Below are 13,877 nucleotides of genomic sequence, written 5' to 3' on the forward strand. Positions count from 1 at the left end.
TGCTGAAATGGCTATAAGGTTTTTTTACCATCACAGGCAATTTTACATTTCTTTTTTCTTTTTTTTTTTTCTTTGCAGTATGCGGGCCTCTCACTGTTGTGGGGTCCAGGCTCCGGACGTGCAGGCTCAGTGGCCATGGCTCACAGGCCTAGCCTCTCCGCAGCATGTGGGATCTTCCCAGACCAGGGCACGAACCCGTGTCCCCTGCATCGGCAGGCGGACTATCAACCACTGCACCACCAGGGAAGCCCCATTTCTTGATTTCTACCAGTGGATGGAACTTGGGAGGCAGATTTCAGTTCAACTAAAGCTTTACAGAAACTGACCAAATTTCCTCACGACAGGAGAGAGGGAACTAACCAACAATCCAGACAACTGTTCTAGTTACTAGAGGCCTCTTACATCACTTAATTCTCCCAACAACCCTACAAGACAGTATTTTTCCCTCAATTTAACAAACTGAGTTAAAATAAGTAAGCTACCCAAGATTTTTCACCTAGTAAGAGGTTGAATGCCAAATTCATACTCTTGACCCTTAAGCTTACTACCATGTAATATTTTCCTTCCTCAAATTTTTTCATCTAGTTTCCTATTAGCATCATCCAAGCACTCTCAGATAGTACAGTGAAGCACTTAAGTAGGTCAGTCCTTAGCCTAACACCCCATGCATACTTCTTTAGAGAACTTAAACTCATTTTACTGCCAAATTACAAAGACTGTGTTTCTTAAGTTCTTTTATAGGTCAGTTATATAGAATTTGATACATACTTTGTTTTGAATTACATTTTGAGCAGAATAGACTTGTGGCCTGTTCCAAGAGTATATCATTATTTACAAACTTGTTTCCAAGAGAAACATAAATGATTAAACTACATTGTTTTAACCCCTGTGATTAGAGCAAAACCAAAACAGAACAACACGAAAGCAAATAAATGTTTTGTTCCTCTGCACAGTCTGTGTTTAAGGCAAAGCATATGAAAGGAAAGCCAGGGGTAGGTGAAAAGCTTCTGAAGAGGATTTTGGAGCTATTTTCAAAGGCGTATGCTTAATCAGTTACAATTTGAGCCATCTGAGTTATACAAATGAAGAGAAGAGGGAGACATTTTTCCTGAGGTTACTTGGCAAGCATAAGAGAGGAAGAAGGAAAAGGATTAAAGAGGAGAAAAAACTCCTTATATGAGAAAACACCGGGAAAAAGAGGGCGAGGAGACAGGAGAAGAAACATAGGGTGCCTGTATCCACCTGAGGTAATGAGGAAGAGACACTGGGTTTGGGCGTTTCCAACCACCATGAGATATATTTTCAAGCTTGAACCCTCTGGGTTAGCATAACACTGACATTCTACATTTGTGGAACACAGAGATCAAACTCTGGACTTCAGAGATTGATTATTTATATGACCTTTTGTCACTAAAGAGATACGATAAATAACTGAACTACGTTAAAAGATCATTTTGATAATTAAATGAAATATAACTAGGCACTGAGGAAACCGTAGAATACGCAAATATTAACATACAGATATAACGTTTGACATAAAAACAGTGTCTTAACAATTGGGCATTTACCCCTCCCCACCAAAAGTCGACAACCTTTCTTCTAGTTGAAATAATGACTTCATTTTATATACCCAATTATTCATACTTAACCATAGTACTTTGAATAATCAAAACATACATACAAACAAAAATATAGAACCAGAACTGATCATCATGCCACTTTTCTTCTATCAAACTTTAAAACAAATAATCTTACTTCAGATAAAAATCGCCCTTAAAACCTATCTGGTCACGTAAGAAAGAAACTGGGGATCATCTCAAATTATGTGTCTACCTGTCCAGTTCGTCACAGAAACCTCTTGATATTATTGCCTCTCTCAAATTCACCCCATCTCTTCCATTCCCAATCCACAATCCAGATGGGACTATTGGCTCAACTTCCTAAAAGGTCTTCCCATAATCCAATCTCTCCTCCCTCTAATCCAGGGTTTCTTAACCTCAGTTATTAGATTATCTGGGGCTGGGTAAGTCTTTCTTTCAGGGGGCCGTGTTGCCCTGTGCACTGTAGCATATTTAGCAGCATCTCCAGTCTCTAACCACTAGATGACAGTAACACCTCCCTCCCCACATCTCAAAACCTTTTGATAGTTCCTGTGGCCTACAGAAAAATCCAAACCTGTTAACAACAGCATACCACACCCCTGCACCTCCTCAAGGAAGTCTCAGCACCTTTTACACCCTTTCTCACTCTATGTTCCAAAAATACCAGAATGCCAGAAATTCTCTGAACAAGTCTCTGCTCTACATCTGCACTAATAGTGACAAATTACACGGGGTTTGTTTGCTGAAGAAGAATCACAGGACCCCAAATGACTATGCTTATAAATCTACAGTTTATGAGAGGGAGAGAATACAATATAAAACCTCACAGCCAAAAGCTGTCTCACAGCAAGAGGACAGAAGAGATCAGGTATGGGCTCCTTTGTTCTCCCTCTGTGAGGGATGTGGCCAGAAATATACTCTCAGATCAGGAACCACCCAAGTGTGCAAGGAACACCTTGGAATCAGTGAGCCCAAAGTAGAGTCCTGACTGGTTTTTTTTATATTTTGCTTTTCACATAAGCATATTTTTGCTGTATAACTATTCTCAGTAGCAGACTCTCTGGGGGTCTCACTGAGAACAGGTACAAATCATCAATCTCACTGTCATCAATGAACAATGCTGACAAACTGGCACAAAGCTCCCCCCTAAAGCCTTCAGACCCACAGTTACAAAGCAACACTATGATTCAGTATTTTCAGTGCCGACTCAGGTTAATTTTCAGGCTTGCCGGAATTAAGTCTCACAAACATACATATCTGCTGAGGAAGTCCCTCCCCCCTCTGACACCCTGTAGAGTAACTTCTATTTATCCCTCTAGACTCAGCTCATACATCAGACCCTCAGCTAAATTTCCCCTGATGATCCTCCGTCGTCAGCCAGCACTATACCTAGTGGGTACTTTCATTAGTGAATTTAACATTACATGACTATGTGTCTATGTAAGGTCCCTGAGGTCAAGTTCAGCCTTATTTGTCTTTGGGAGGTAGTAAAAAGTGGTTAAGAGCTTAACATGGGTGGAGGGAGGGAGACGCAAGAGGGAAGAGATATGGGGATATATGTATACGTATAGCTGATTCACTTTGTTATAAAGGAGAAACTAACACACCATTGTAAAGCAATTATACTCCTATAAAGATGTTAAAAAAAAAAAAAAAGAACTTAACCTGGAACTGCATACTGATTCTGCTACCTGTTACATTTTGTAACCCTGGGTCTCAACTTACCAAAGCCTCTGTTTCTTCATCAGTAAAAAAATAATAAAAACTCTCTAATAAACCCATCTCATATCAAGTTGTCCTGAGAATTAAGTAGTACACCTGAAATGCTTGCTATACTCTCTGCCACATAATAAACGCTAATTTTTTAGCCCGCAAGAGTAGTATAGTAGTACTCTCACCAACAAGCACAGCATCTGCACGTGGAAGTCAAGAAATGTTTGTTAAATTCAAACAAATAAAATTTTCACTGACACTTTATATTACAATATTACAACGACAGGAACCACATTAACCAATAATCCTAGTATCAATGGAAAAACTGAAAAGCAACGGAGTTAAGATACCAGCAGCACTTGAAATCTGATTAAAGTGGAGGTAAGGATTAGACAGCGGCGGACTGACGTTGGGCACTATGGAACAGGAATACATTTTTCTTTTAAAAGGAAACTCTTAAAGAAGAAAGTTCAAAGTGACGGACATTAGAGAAAAGACGGAAAAATCACAGCCACAGGAAGCATTTCTGGAATTTATATACCTTAATATCTGGTCTTAAATGTCTAATGCGCAAGGTTTCGGACAGGAAAGCCAAATGGCCTGCATCAGCTACCTAGATGTGATTCTTGAATCAGCCAAAGAATGAGAAAACAGCCTCGACCCTGGAACCGCGAGCTGGGGCCCGCGACCGCCTGAGCCCGTAGTACCTGGAACTCGAGAGTGCACTTGGTGCCCTGCGTGATGTCCTCGTAGAAACACTGCTTGGCATTGTCGGGCAGCTCGAACGTGATCTCAGAGGCGCCGCTGGGCCCCGGTACCAGCAACAGCAGCAGCGCGAGCAGCCTACAGCCCCAACGGCCCGCGGCGGCAGCCCAGCGCTGCGCGGACCCCAGCCGGGGCATTCCGAAGCGGCGGCGGCGGCCTCAACCGAGCTGCGGGGAGACGCGGGCTCACGTCTTCACGGACTCACGGCGCGCGGCAGGCCTCACCCCAAACGGCACCGCGAAGACGCACCGCAGAGTTGCTCCGAGCCCCGAGAGATTCGAGATGCGCAGCGAGTCGCTGGTTACAGGGTAGGGGTGCTGAGGAACCAGGGCCTAGACGCCAGAACGAGCTGGGGAGCGCAGATAAAGACTGCAGAAAACAAGCGGAAAAGACTTCAGATAGCCGGAAGCTGGGACAAGAGACTGAAGAAAGAGGCGGGGCCTGAGGCACCTGCTCCAGCGACCCGGATGTACTCTCCCCCGGCCGCGGGGAAAGACGTTGGAGTGTGTACGTGGAAGCTAGCAAGGCGTCAGCTAGGCCTCAGACAGCGCCTGGGCCGAGAGGCGTGGCCAGCATGGTGAACGTGGCGGGGCGGGGCGAAGAGAAGGGGTGTGGCCTGTGGTAGGAGCTGCCGGCCCGTGAGTGTTTCTGCCACAGCTAAACGCTGGGGAGGCTCAGAGGGAGTGATGAAGAGTCGATATTGCTCTAGAGGGCTAATCACCGGTGGTAGAGCGCTTTGCAATTTGCAGAGAATTTTCTTGTAAATAATAAGTTTGGGGGGAAGCATCTTTGCTAGGAGCGCGAATTCTGTGACCACCAGACTGCAGGAGTTCTAATCCCTACTCTGCTGGTTACTGGCTGTGTGACATTAGACCAGCTGCTTAACCTCTCTGCTTCAATCTTTGAATCTGAAAAATGAGAAAAGTAATAGTACCTAACCCAGAGGGTTACTACAAGGCTTCACTATTTGAAAAAAAACCCTAGAAGAGTGGTTGTCATACAGGAAGCATCATACAGTAAGCATGTACGTAGGAGCCAAGCAGGGAAGTCAGAGGGTGGTGGGAAGGCCGAGTGGGGAGGTGAAGGTGTTTGATGAGGGGGGTGATGAAGGACCTTTAATGGCCTCAGGTGCCCAAAGCCTCTGCAGGGGGAAAGGAGCCCCCAGGAGATGAGATTTGGGGGAGATTGCACCTTCCTGAGACCAAGTGAAACAGCAGGACCCTATGGGCCTTCCCAGGATAGACAACCCCATGCCCTAACCGCCCCAACAGTGCCATGTCCTCAGCCTGCCTTTTGTCTGTAGAAGAACTTTAGTCAAAGAATAAATTTAATCAAGAAATGAAAAACTGCAGAAGCAAAAGAAAACCGTCAAACAAGACAAAACAGCAATAGTCATTATACAATGTCAAGGACATTTAGTTCCTTCTCAAGGGCTATAGATAATATTCTGAGCCATATCCTTTGAGCAGCTGTCTTGTAGATAATGAAATCCCCACCAGGTGGAAGAAATTAACTACATGATGACCAGACTGTAGCCATGACATAAGCTACCACAATTCCGAGAACTGGCCTCAAAGAAATGGGAACAAACTGACCCTGGAACTGAAGACTAACTGTACTTAAAACTATCGAGGTGACACTGGTCAGACCACTGCATGACTAATTACAGGACAACTGTCAGAGGTGATTGTGCTGTTTCTGCATGTAGCCCCCTCCCTCCACCTATACACACCTGAAACTCCCCTTTAAAAGGTCTTGCCCACTGATTGACTGTCAGTGGAGAGTTGACCTTTGGAGGTTGCCAGCCTCTGAAATAAAGCAAACTTTCCAACCAGTCTTGCCTCTCGATTATTGGCTTTCGAGCGGCAAGCAGCTGAACCCACTTTCGGTAACGCTAGGCCACAAAAAGAAGTCGTTTTTTTGTGTGTGTCTGTAAGTGGAAAGAAGACTGAATTTCAAAGTAGAAAGCTTGGGTTCTATTTTCTAACTCTTGACTCTTGGCAAGAAACATCGCTCTTTTAAACCTCCATTTCTTCATGCATCAAGTGGCAATACAAACAAAGAATGAATAAGATTAAGACCATAATGCAATACAGTACACACCACCAGAGAGGCAGATAGACAAATTTTCAAAAATACGACAATACCAGATGTTGGTGAGCAAAAAGGACAACAAGATCCCTCATACATCGCTGGTGGAAATGTAAATTGGCCCAACGGCTTTGGAAAACAATGTGGCATTATCTAATAACGTGGACGATACATATATGGCCTAGAAATTCCACTTTGCATGTACTTTAAAGTATGTACTTTACAGCAGTGGTTCTCATAGTGTGCCCCAAAGACTTTCGGGAGACTTTGAAACCCCTTCAGAGGATCTGAGATTATCTACTGGAGGTTGGATTTCCATCGTACATCTCAACCAAAACAACATACAACATATCGAATGTAAAAGCAGACGAGCACCCAGCTTCTTGTATGAATCTAGATATTAAAGAGATTCACACAAATGTAAAGCAATGTGATCCTTATCACTAAATTTTCATTTGGAGAATATTTCTCTTTTTCATGTTAAAATGTGTTACCTATGTTAACATATGTAGTAGGTGAAATTGTGTACCCCCAAAAAACATATGTCCAAATCCTAACTTCCAGACCCTGTGAATTCGACCTTACTTGGAAATAGGGTTTTGAAATATAATTAAGCATCTCAAGATGCCATCATCTTGGATTTAGAGTAGACCCTAAATCCAGTGACTGGTGTCCTTATAAGAGAAAGGAGAGGGAGAACTGAGACACACAAACACAGACACACAGGGAGAATGCCACATGAAGACAAAAAGATTGGAGTGATGCATCTATAAGCCAAGGAATGCCAAGGATTGCCCACAGCCACCAGCAGATAGGAGAAAGGCATGGAACAGATTCTCCCTCAGAGCCCTCCAGAAGGAAATGCCCTGGAAATACTTTAATTTCAGACTTCTGGCCTCCTCAACTGTGAGAGAATACTTTTCTGTTGTTTTAAAACACCACATTAGTGGCAGTTTGTTATGGCAGTCTCAGGAAATTAATATAACACATAATGGGTTTATTATTGTTATTTTATTTGTTTGTTTTTAATTGAAGTATACTTGATGTACAAATTATGTCAGTTCCAGGTGTGCAACATAATGCTCTGACAAGTACATTGCAAAATGATCACCACACATCCAGTAACCATTTGTCACCATACAAAATTGTTACATTGTTATTGACTATACTCCCTATGCTGTATATTACATCCCAATGACTCATTTATTTTATAACTGGAAGTTTGTGTCTCTTAATCCCCTTCACCTATTTCATCCAACACCCACCTACCTCCCCTCTGGCAACCACCAGTTTGTATTTTGTATCTATGTCTGTTTCTGTTTTGTTTGTTCCTTTGTTTTGCTTTTAGATTCCACATATAAGTGAGATCATATAGTACTTGTGTTTCTCTGACTCATTTCATTTAGATGACTACCCTCTAGGTCCATCCATATTGTTGCAAATGGCACAATTTCATTCTTTTTTATGGCTAATATTCCATTGTGTATATATTGTTGTTATTTTAAATAAATTATTCAATAAATATTTTGTCTCAAATCTCTATAATTTAAATTTTTCATTAAATAATTTTTATTAATTTATTTTATCTGATTTTTAAGATTCTGGAATCAAAAATTTGAGAACCACTTATGCACAGGTATACCACGATACATAGGCAAGAATACGTAAAGCCAAAGTCTAACAATAGTCCCAAACTGGAAACAGCACAAATATCCATAAATTTGAGTGCAGTCTGAAATGCAACATTACATAGCAATGAAAATGAACAGATTATAGCTACACAGGACAACATGGGGGAATCTTATAAACACAATGAAAAAGAAACTAGGCAAAAAAAGAAATCATATAGAACATAAAGGCTGACATCAGGCAAAACTAAATGATACTGTTTCCCCTAATACACAGTGAAACTATGCAAAGAAGCAAAGGAATGATTATCTCAGAAGTCAGGATAGTGTGGAAGGATAGGGTGATAGGTGAGAAGCAACATTGGGTGGAGAATGGGGCAGCTTCTTTGGTGTTGGCAATGATCATTTTCATAGCCTAGGGGGTGGTTACATATATTTTCACTTTATAATTACTTGTTAAACTTATTTATTTTTATATGCTTTTCTGCATGTGTGTTATATTTCACAATAAAAGAAGGAAAACTTAATATGCTGGATGCATCAGTTAGCCATTATTGTGGTAAAAAACACCTCAGAAAGTGTGGCTTAAACAATATGTATTTATTACTGCTCGAGAGACTATAGGTCAGCTGATGGGTCTGCTCTCAGGTGGGCTCAAGCATCGTCTCTGGTCAGTTGGGGGTTGGGTAGGCAGCTGTGCTTATCTTGGTTGGGTTTGCTCTTATTTGGTTGGGACAGCTGGTTATAGGCTGGTCTAGAATGGCCTTGGCTAAGACAACTGGGCTCCCCTCTGTGTAGTAGTCTCTCATACTCCATCAGGCTGGCCCTGGACGGTGCACGTGGCAGTTACAGAGTTACGAGAGAATGTGCAAGGCTTCTAGAGGCCTAGGCTCAGAAATGGGCCCTGTCACTTTTGCTTCATTCTATTAACCAAAGCCAATCACAAGGCCAACCCAGATTCAAGGGACAGGGAGGAACTGCAAAGACATTGTGTCAGTCAGGGCTCCATTAAAAGAAGCAGGACCGGGCTTCCCTGGTGGCGCAGTGGTTGAGAGTCCGCCTGCTGATGCAGGGAACACGGGTTCGTGCCCCGGTCCGGAAAGATCCCACATGCCGCGGAGCGGCTAGGCCTGTGAACCATGGCGGCTGAGCCTGCGCGTCCGAAGCCTGTGCTCCGCAACCGTAGAGGTCACAACAGGGAGAGGCCGGCATACTGCAAAAAAAAAAAAAAAAAAAGTCCGGAGCCTGTGCTCCTCAACGGGAGAGGCCACAGCAGTGAGAGGCCCGCGTACCGCAAAAAAAAAAAAAAAAAAAAAAGAAGCAGGACCACTAGAAGAAAAAACGACAATAACAAATATATAAATGAGTGTGTGTGTGTGTGTGTGTGTGTGTGTATATTTAAATATATATATTTATATGTGTATATATATTTGATATTGAATATATATATATTTAATATTTCTATAAATGTAAATATATGTGTGTAGACATATAAGATAAGGAGTTGACTCTAGGAATTTGACTTTATTAATTGTGGGAGCGGGTTAAACAGTCTATGGGAGGCTGCGGCTTCTTTGTCTGGTTCTGGAGCCTGAAGTCTGTAGATAAAGCAGTCAAAAAGGAAAGATGGATATGAAGTGGAAAGAGAAACTGGGCCTGTGAGGATGGGCCACAACCCACATCACTTTCTCACTCCCTCCAAGCATCCGATTTCAGTGATGGGGGATCTGCAGGAAAAGCTGGTGTTCTTCTTTACACACCTGGCTCAGAATCAGAGAAGATTCAGGTGTAAAAAGCGATATCGTGGCTGCTTCATCCCTTCTGTCTTTCAGAATGTCTCTTGTGGTTCACTAACGTCCAACTATGTAGGGAATGGAGTTCTAGGAAAGACTAGCTGTACTTCAGCTAATTTAATATGCTACAAATCCACCATATACATTTTGCAAAAGTGTTGGGGGAGGTAGGTGTGAGAGAAGAATTTTGTTGATTTTTGCAATCAATCTACTCCACTGGATAAAGACAGAAAATGAAAAAATCTATATTCTTGTCCTTGGAAGGTTCATAACCTAGAAAGTAGAAATTTAATTGTGTTCCAGATTTTTAGTTTTATCTTTTCACTTCTCAGGATTAATCTAAGAATCAGAAAGAATATATATGTGACAAAGCTTCATAAAATACACAAATTAATATCATCTTTATGTCAGGTATACCTCCTTACTAGGGACTACAAAATATTATTTAAAAAAAATTAACCATGATTTGTTAAGCTTACGGTGATAACACAGCAAATGCAAATTTTGACTCAAACATAGTCTTTGAGCCTACATAACGTAGGAAGTATGATGTAGTGTAAGCTTGGGGAAATGACCTACCCTTTCTGATACCTAATTTCTTCATCCATAAAAAGGAGGTAATTCGGGCTTCCCTGGTGGCGCAGTTGTTGAGAGTCCGCCTGCCGATGCAGGGGACACGCGTTCGTGTCCTGGTCCGGGAAGATCCCACATGCCGCGGAGCAGTTGGGCCCATGAGCCATGGCCGCTGAGCCTGCGCGTCCGGAGCCTGTGCTGTGCAACGGGAGAGGCCACAACGGTGAGAGGCCCACGTACCACAAAAAAAAAAAAAAAAAAAAAAAAAAAAAAAGGAGGTAATTATACGTATTTTGTAGGTGGCTGAGAGGACTGAATGAGATCTGAATGAGATGAGATAACATCCATAACAGTGCATGAAATGCAGTAGAGATTCTCTATATAATTCTCCTTCAAAAGGTTACTATTAAAAAAACCCTTTATTTTTCTTATTTCTCCTATAGATGGGGGGGCTCCTCTCTTATTTGTGTATGTTAAAGTATTAGATCATATTAAGTAATTAGATTAGAAATAATATAAATCTAAAATCAAAGTTTCAAATGACAAGGTTTAGGCAGAAGGAAGGGACATTGCTGTGACCTCCTTTGCGTCAGCGTCAGATACAGATCAGGGAAGCTCTAGGATTAAGCATTTGGCTTCGCAGAGATGAAGACGGCGGTTTAGGCAGACCCTGACATTAGGGAGCAGGGACCAAAAATGTCAGCATTTTCATGATTCTCCCTACAGCCTGCATTCCTCTTTATCTGAATCTGAAATATTCCTGAAAACACGTTGGAGAGAAACTTAGGCACTAGAGTTAGCCTCTAATCTAGTAGTTTTAGAGGTAGTCTATATTCTAGCATTTTATTTTATTATTATTTTTAAAATTTTATTTTATTTATTTTTGGCTGTGTTGGGTCTTCGTTGCTGTGCGCGGGTTTTCTCTAGTTGTGGGAGTGGGGGCTACTCTTTGTTGCAGTGTGCGGGCTTCTTATTGCGGTGGCTTCTCTTGTTGTGGAGCATGGGCTCTAGGCGCACAGGCTTCAGTAGTTGTGGCTCACAGGCTCAGTAGTTGTGGCATGCAGGCTCAGTTATTGCGGCGCATGGGCTTAGTTGCTCCGTGACATGTGGGATTTTCCCGGACCAGGGCTCAAACCCGTGTCCCCTGCATTGGCAAGTGGATTCTTAACCACTGCACCACCAGGGAAGCCCCTATTCTAGTATTTTAAATGGGAAAAATAATCATGCATTCCATATTCATACAAAAAATCCACCTAATTTGCCTAAATATCACTAACTACACTCTTTAACTTATATAACGTTCCATTTATTATATCTACATGAGATAAGCATTTAAAATACTGATCATCCTATCACTTATATGTGGAATCTGAAATATGACACAAATGCACTTATCTACAAAACAGAAACAGTCTCACAGACATAGAGAACACACTTGTGGTTGCCAAGGGGGAAAGGGGTGGGGAAGGGATGGACTAGGAGTTTGGGATTAGTAGATGCAAACTATTATATATAGAACGTATAAACAACAAGGTCCTACTGTATAGCACAGGGAATTATATTCAATATTCTGTGATAAACCATAATGGAAAAGAACGTTTTAAAGAAAGTATACTTGTGTATAACTGAATTACTTTGCTGTACAGCAGAAATTAACACAACATTGTAAATCAACTATACTTCAATAGAAGAAAATTTAAAAATTAAAATACTAATCATCCCATTATTCAACACTTGGTGGGCTTATCAATGGTATGTTTGTATGCAGCTCTCAAAGATAGTATACAGTATCAGATTTAAGTTGTGTCTTCCTTCTACATTGCAATGAACATGCACTGTAATGTGAACAAACAAGGACAAACTATGTTAAAAACACGTACTAAACCTTGGAAACTAAAATTTTTATAAAATGAGGCAATTTAAAAAATAGTTCCTTTCCAATTGCCCAAGTGAGCTTCAGTGATGGGAGGGAAGGGGGACTGTGGTCTTGGTAGAGGTTTGGTGATGGGTGAAAGTTGAGAGTGAGCTAGTGAAGGAGTGAAGTAATGCAGTACATGCCACAGGTGTGTCCAGGGCTAAATTCAAGATAGAGTTAGACAGTCTTCTCAACTTGGCAACTGAGACTCAATGCCAAGGATTCTCAATTGAAAATCCTCACCTGAATCAAAAGGACAAAAACTAAAATAGACAATAAAACAGCTCCTCAAAATGGATAACATTCCCTTATCTTGCAGTTATGTGGCTCCCAATAATAAGATTGTGCGTGGGAATGCACTTCTGAATGTAATACTTCTGCTCATGCTATAATCACAGTTATTTATAACACCAATCATTTCCTGTGCGTGAGCTAAAATATCTTTTAAACATCTGGCACAGAGTATTCAGAGTTGCTCTTTTTCCCCTTGCTCTTTTTCTGACTAACAGTGAGCCTTAAGTTGAACAAGTTTCCTTTAAGTTCTTCAACATTGTCCCTATGTAACTATAGCCATATAAATATAAGGTTAGAGTTATATAAAGGCATATACTTAGCAATAAATACATTTGATTAGCAGCATCTGTGATTTTTTTGCTTTCAGTTGATCACTTCCCCAAAATGTTGATAGTTAGCCACTAATTGGCAGGGTTGATTTCCTGGAAGACATTTTTACTTAATGTCTCAGTGCATTTGGGTACACTGCTACAGACTGGGTAGCTTATAAACAACAGAACTTTGTCATAGTTCTGGAGTCTGTGAAGTCCAAGATCAAGGTGCCAGCATGGCTGCCCTCTAGTGAAGCTCTCCCTGGCTCATAGCCAGCGTCTTCTCACTGTGTCCTCACAAGATGGAAGGACCTAAGGAGATCTGTGGAGTCTTTTTTGTAAGAGCACTAATCCCATTCATGAGGGCTCCAACCTCATGACCTAATCACTCCCCCACCTCCTAGTATCATCACTTCTGGAGGTTAGGATTTCAGCATATGAATTTGGGGGGGGTACACAAACATTCAAATCATAGCCCTTAATAATGTGAAGATGATATCTACAATGTACAACCCATGTAAACAGGGACAGCAAGGATCCATCCTATCTGGAAAAGGTCTGAGCTAGGGCTACAGTGCACTCTGCACCTGCTCCAGATGTGTACCTAACATACATATTTTGGCTGGTAGATGCATGTAGATTTATTACAGTGGGTTTTGATTTAGAGTGAATTTGGAGTAAAATTGTTTGCAATCTTCAGATGGTGAGAATTCAGAAAGCGAGGGATGCCTGTATTTTTGCCCAAGCCCCATAGATTGCTCCCTAGTAAAGACTTAGCTGGTATCTCTGATATTTAAGAGAAAATCAAATGGGCACATTAATTCATTATTCTTCACAGTTCCTTAATCTATTTGAAGAGATAGACACAGAGATAAGCAGGAAGGGTACTTATTCAGACTCTTGTGAATATCCAAATCTGTGAGTACTATTAAGGCATATAATTTTTCCACAGGAGGCAATAAATTTGAAATTTAAAAATTGATGTCGGGCTTCCCTGGTGGTGCAGTGGTTGGGAGTCCGCCTGCCGATGCAGGGGCGGATCCCACGTGCCGCGGAGCGGCTGGGCCCGTGGGCCATGGCCGCTGAGCCTGCGCGTCCGGAGCCTGTGCTTTGCGGTGGGATAGGCCACGGCGGTGAGAGGCCTGCGTACCGAAAAAAAAAAAAAAAAAAAAAAAAAAATTAATGTCACCCTT

General features: G+C 41.7%; 1 protein-coding gene across 1 annotated transcript in view; it reads right to left on the reverse strand.

The window, feature by feature from the left end:
• TMED7 (transmembrane p24 trafficking protein 7) overlaps positions 1 to 4,577 on the reverse strand; it is a 15,567-nt gene extending 10,990 nt beyond the window's left edge. The window contains exon 1 of the mRNA XM_007451213.1: positions 4,022 to 4,577. Coding sequence (XP_007451275.1) covers positions 4,022 to 4,216 — 195 coding nt within the window. The 5' untranslated portion in view covers positions 4,217 to 4,577. The remainder of the gene's footprint in view (positions 1 to 4,021) is intronic.
• Positions 4,578 to 13,877: the final 9,300 nt, after the last annotated feature.

This window comes from Lipotes vexillifer, unplaced genomic scaffold (genome assembly GCF_000442215.2).
Source record: "Lipotes vexillifer unplaced genomic scaffold, Lipotes_vexillifer_v1.1 scaffold91, whole genome shotgun sequence".
In the NCBI taxonomy this organism is placed as follows: domain Eukaryota; kingdom Metazoa; phylum Chordata; class Mammalia; order Artiodactyla; family Lipotidae; genus Lipotes; species Lipotes vexillifer.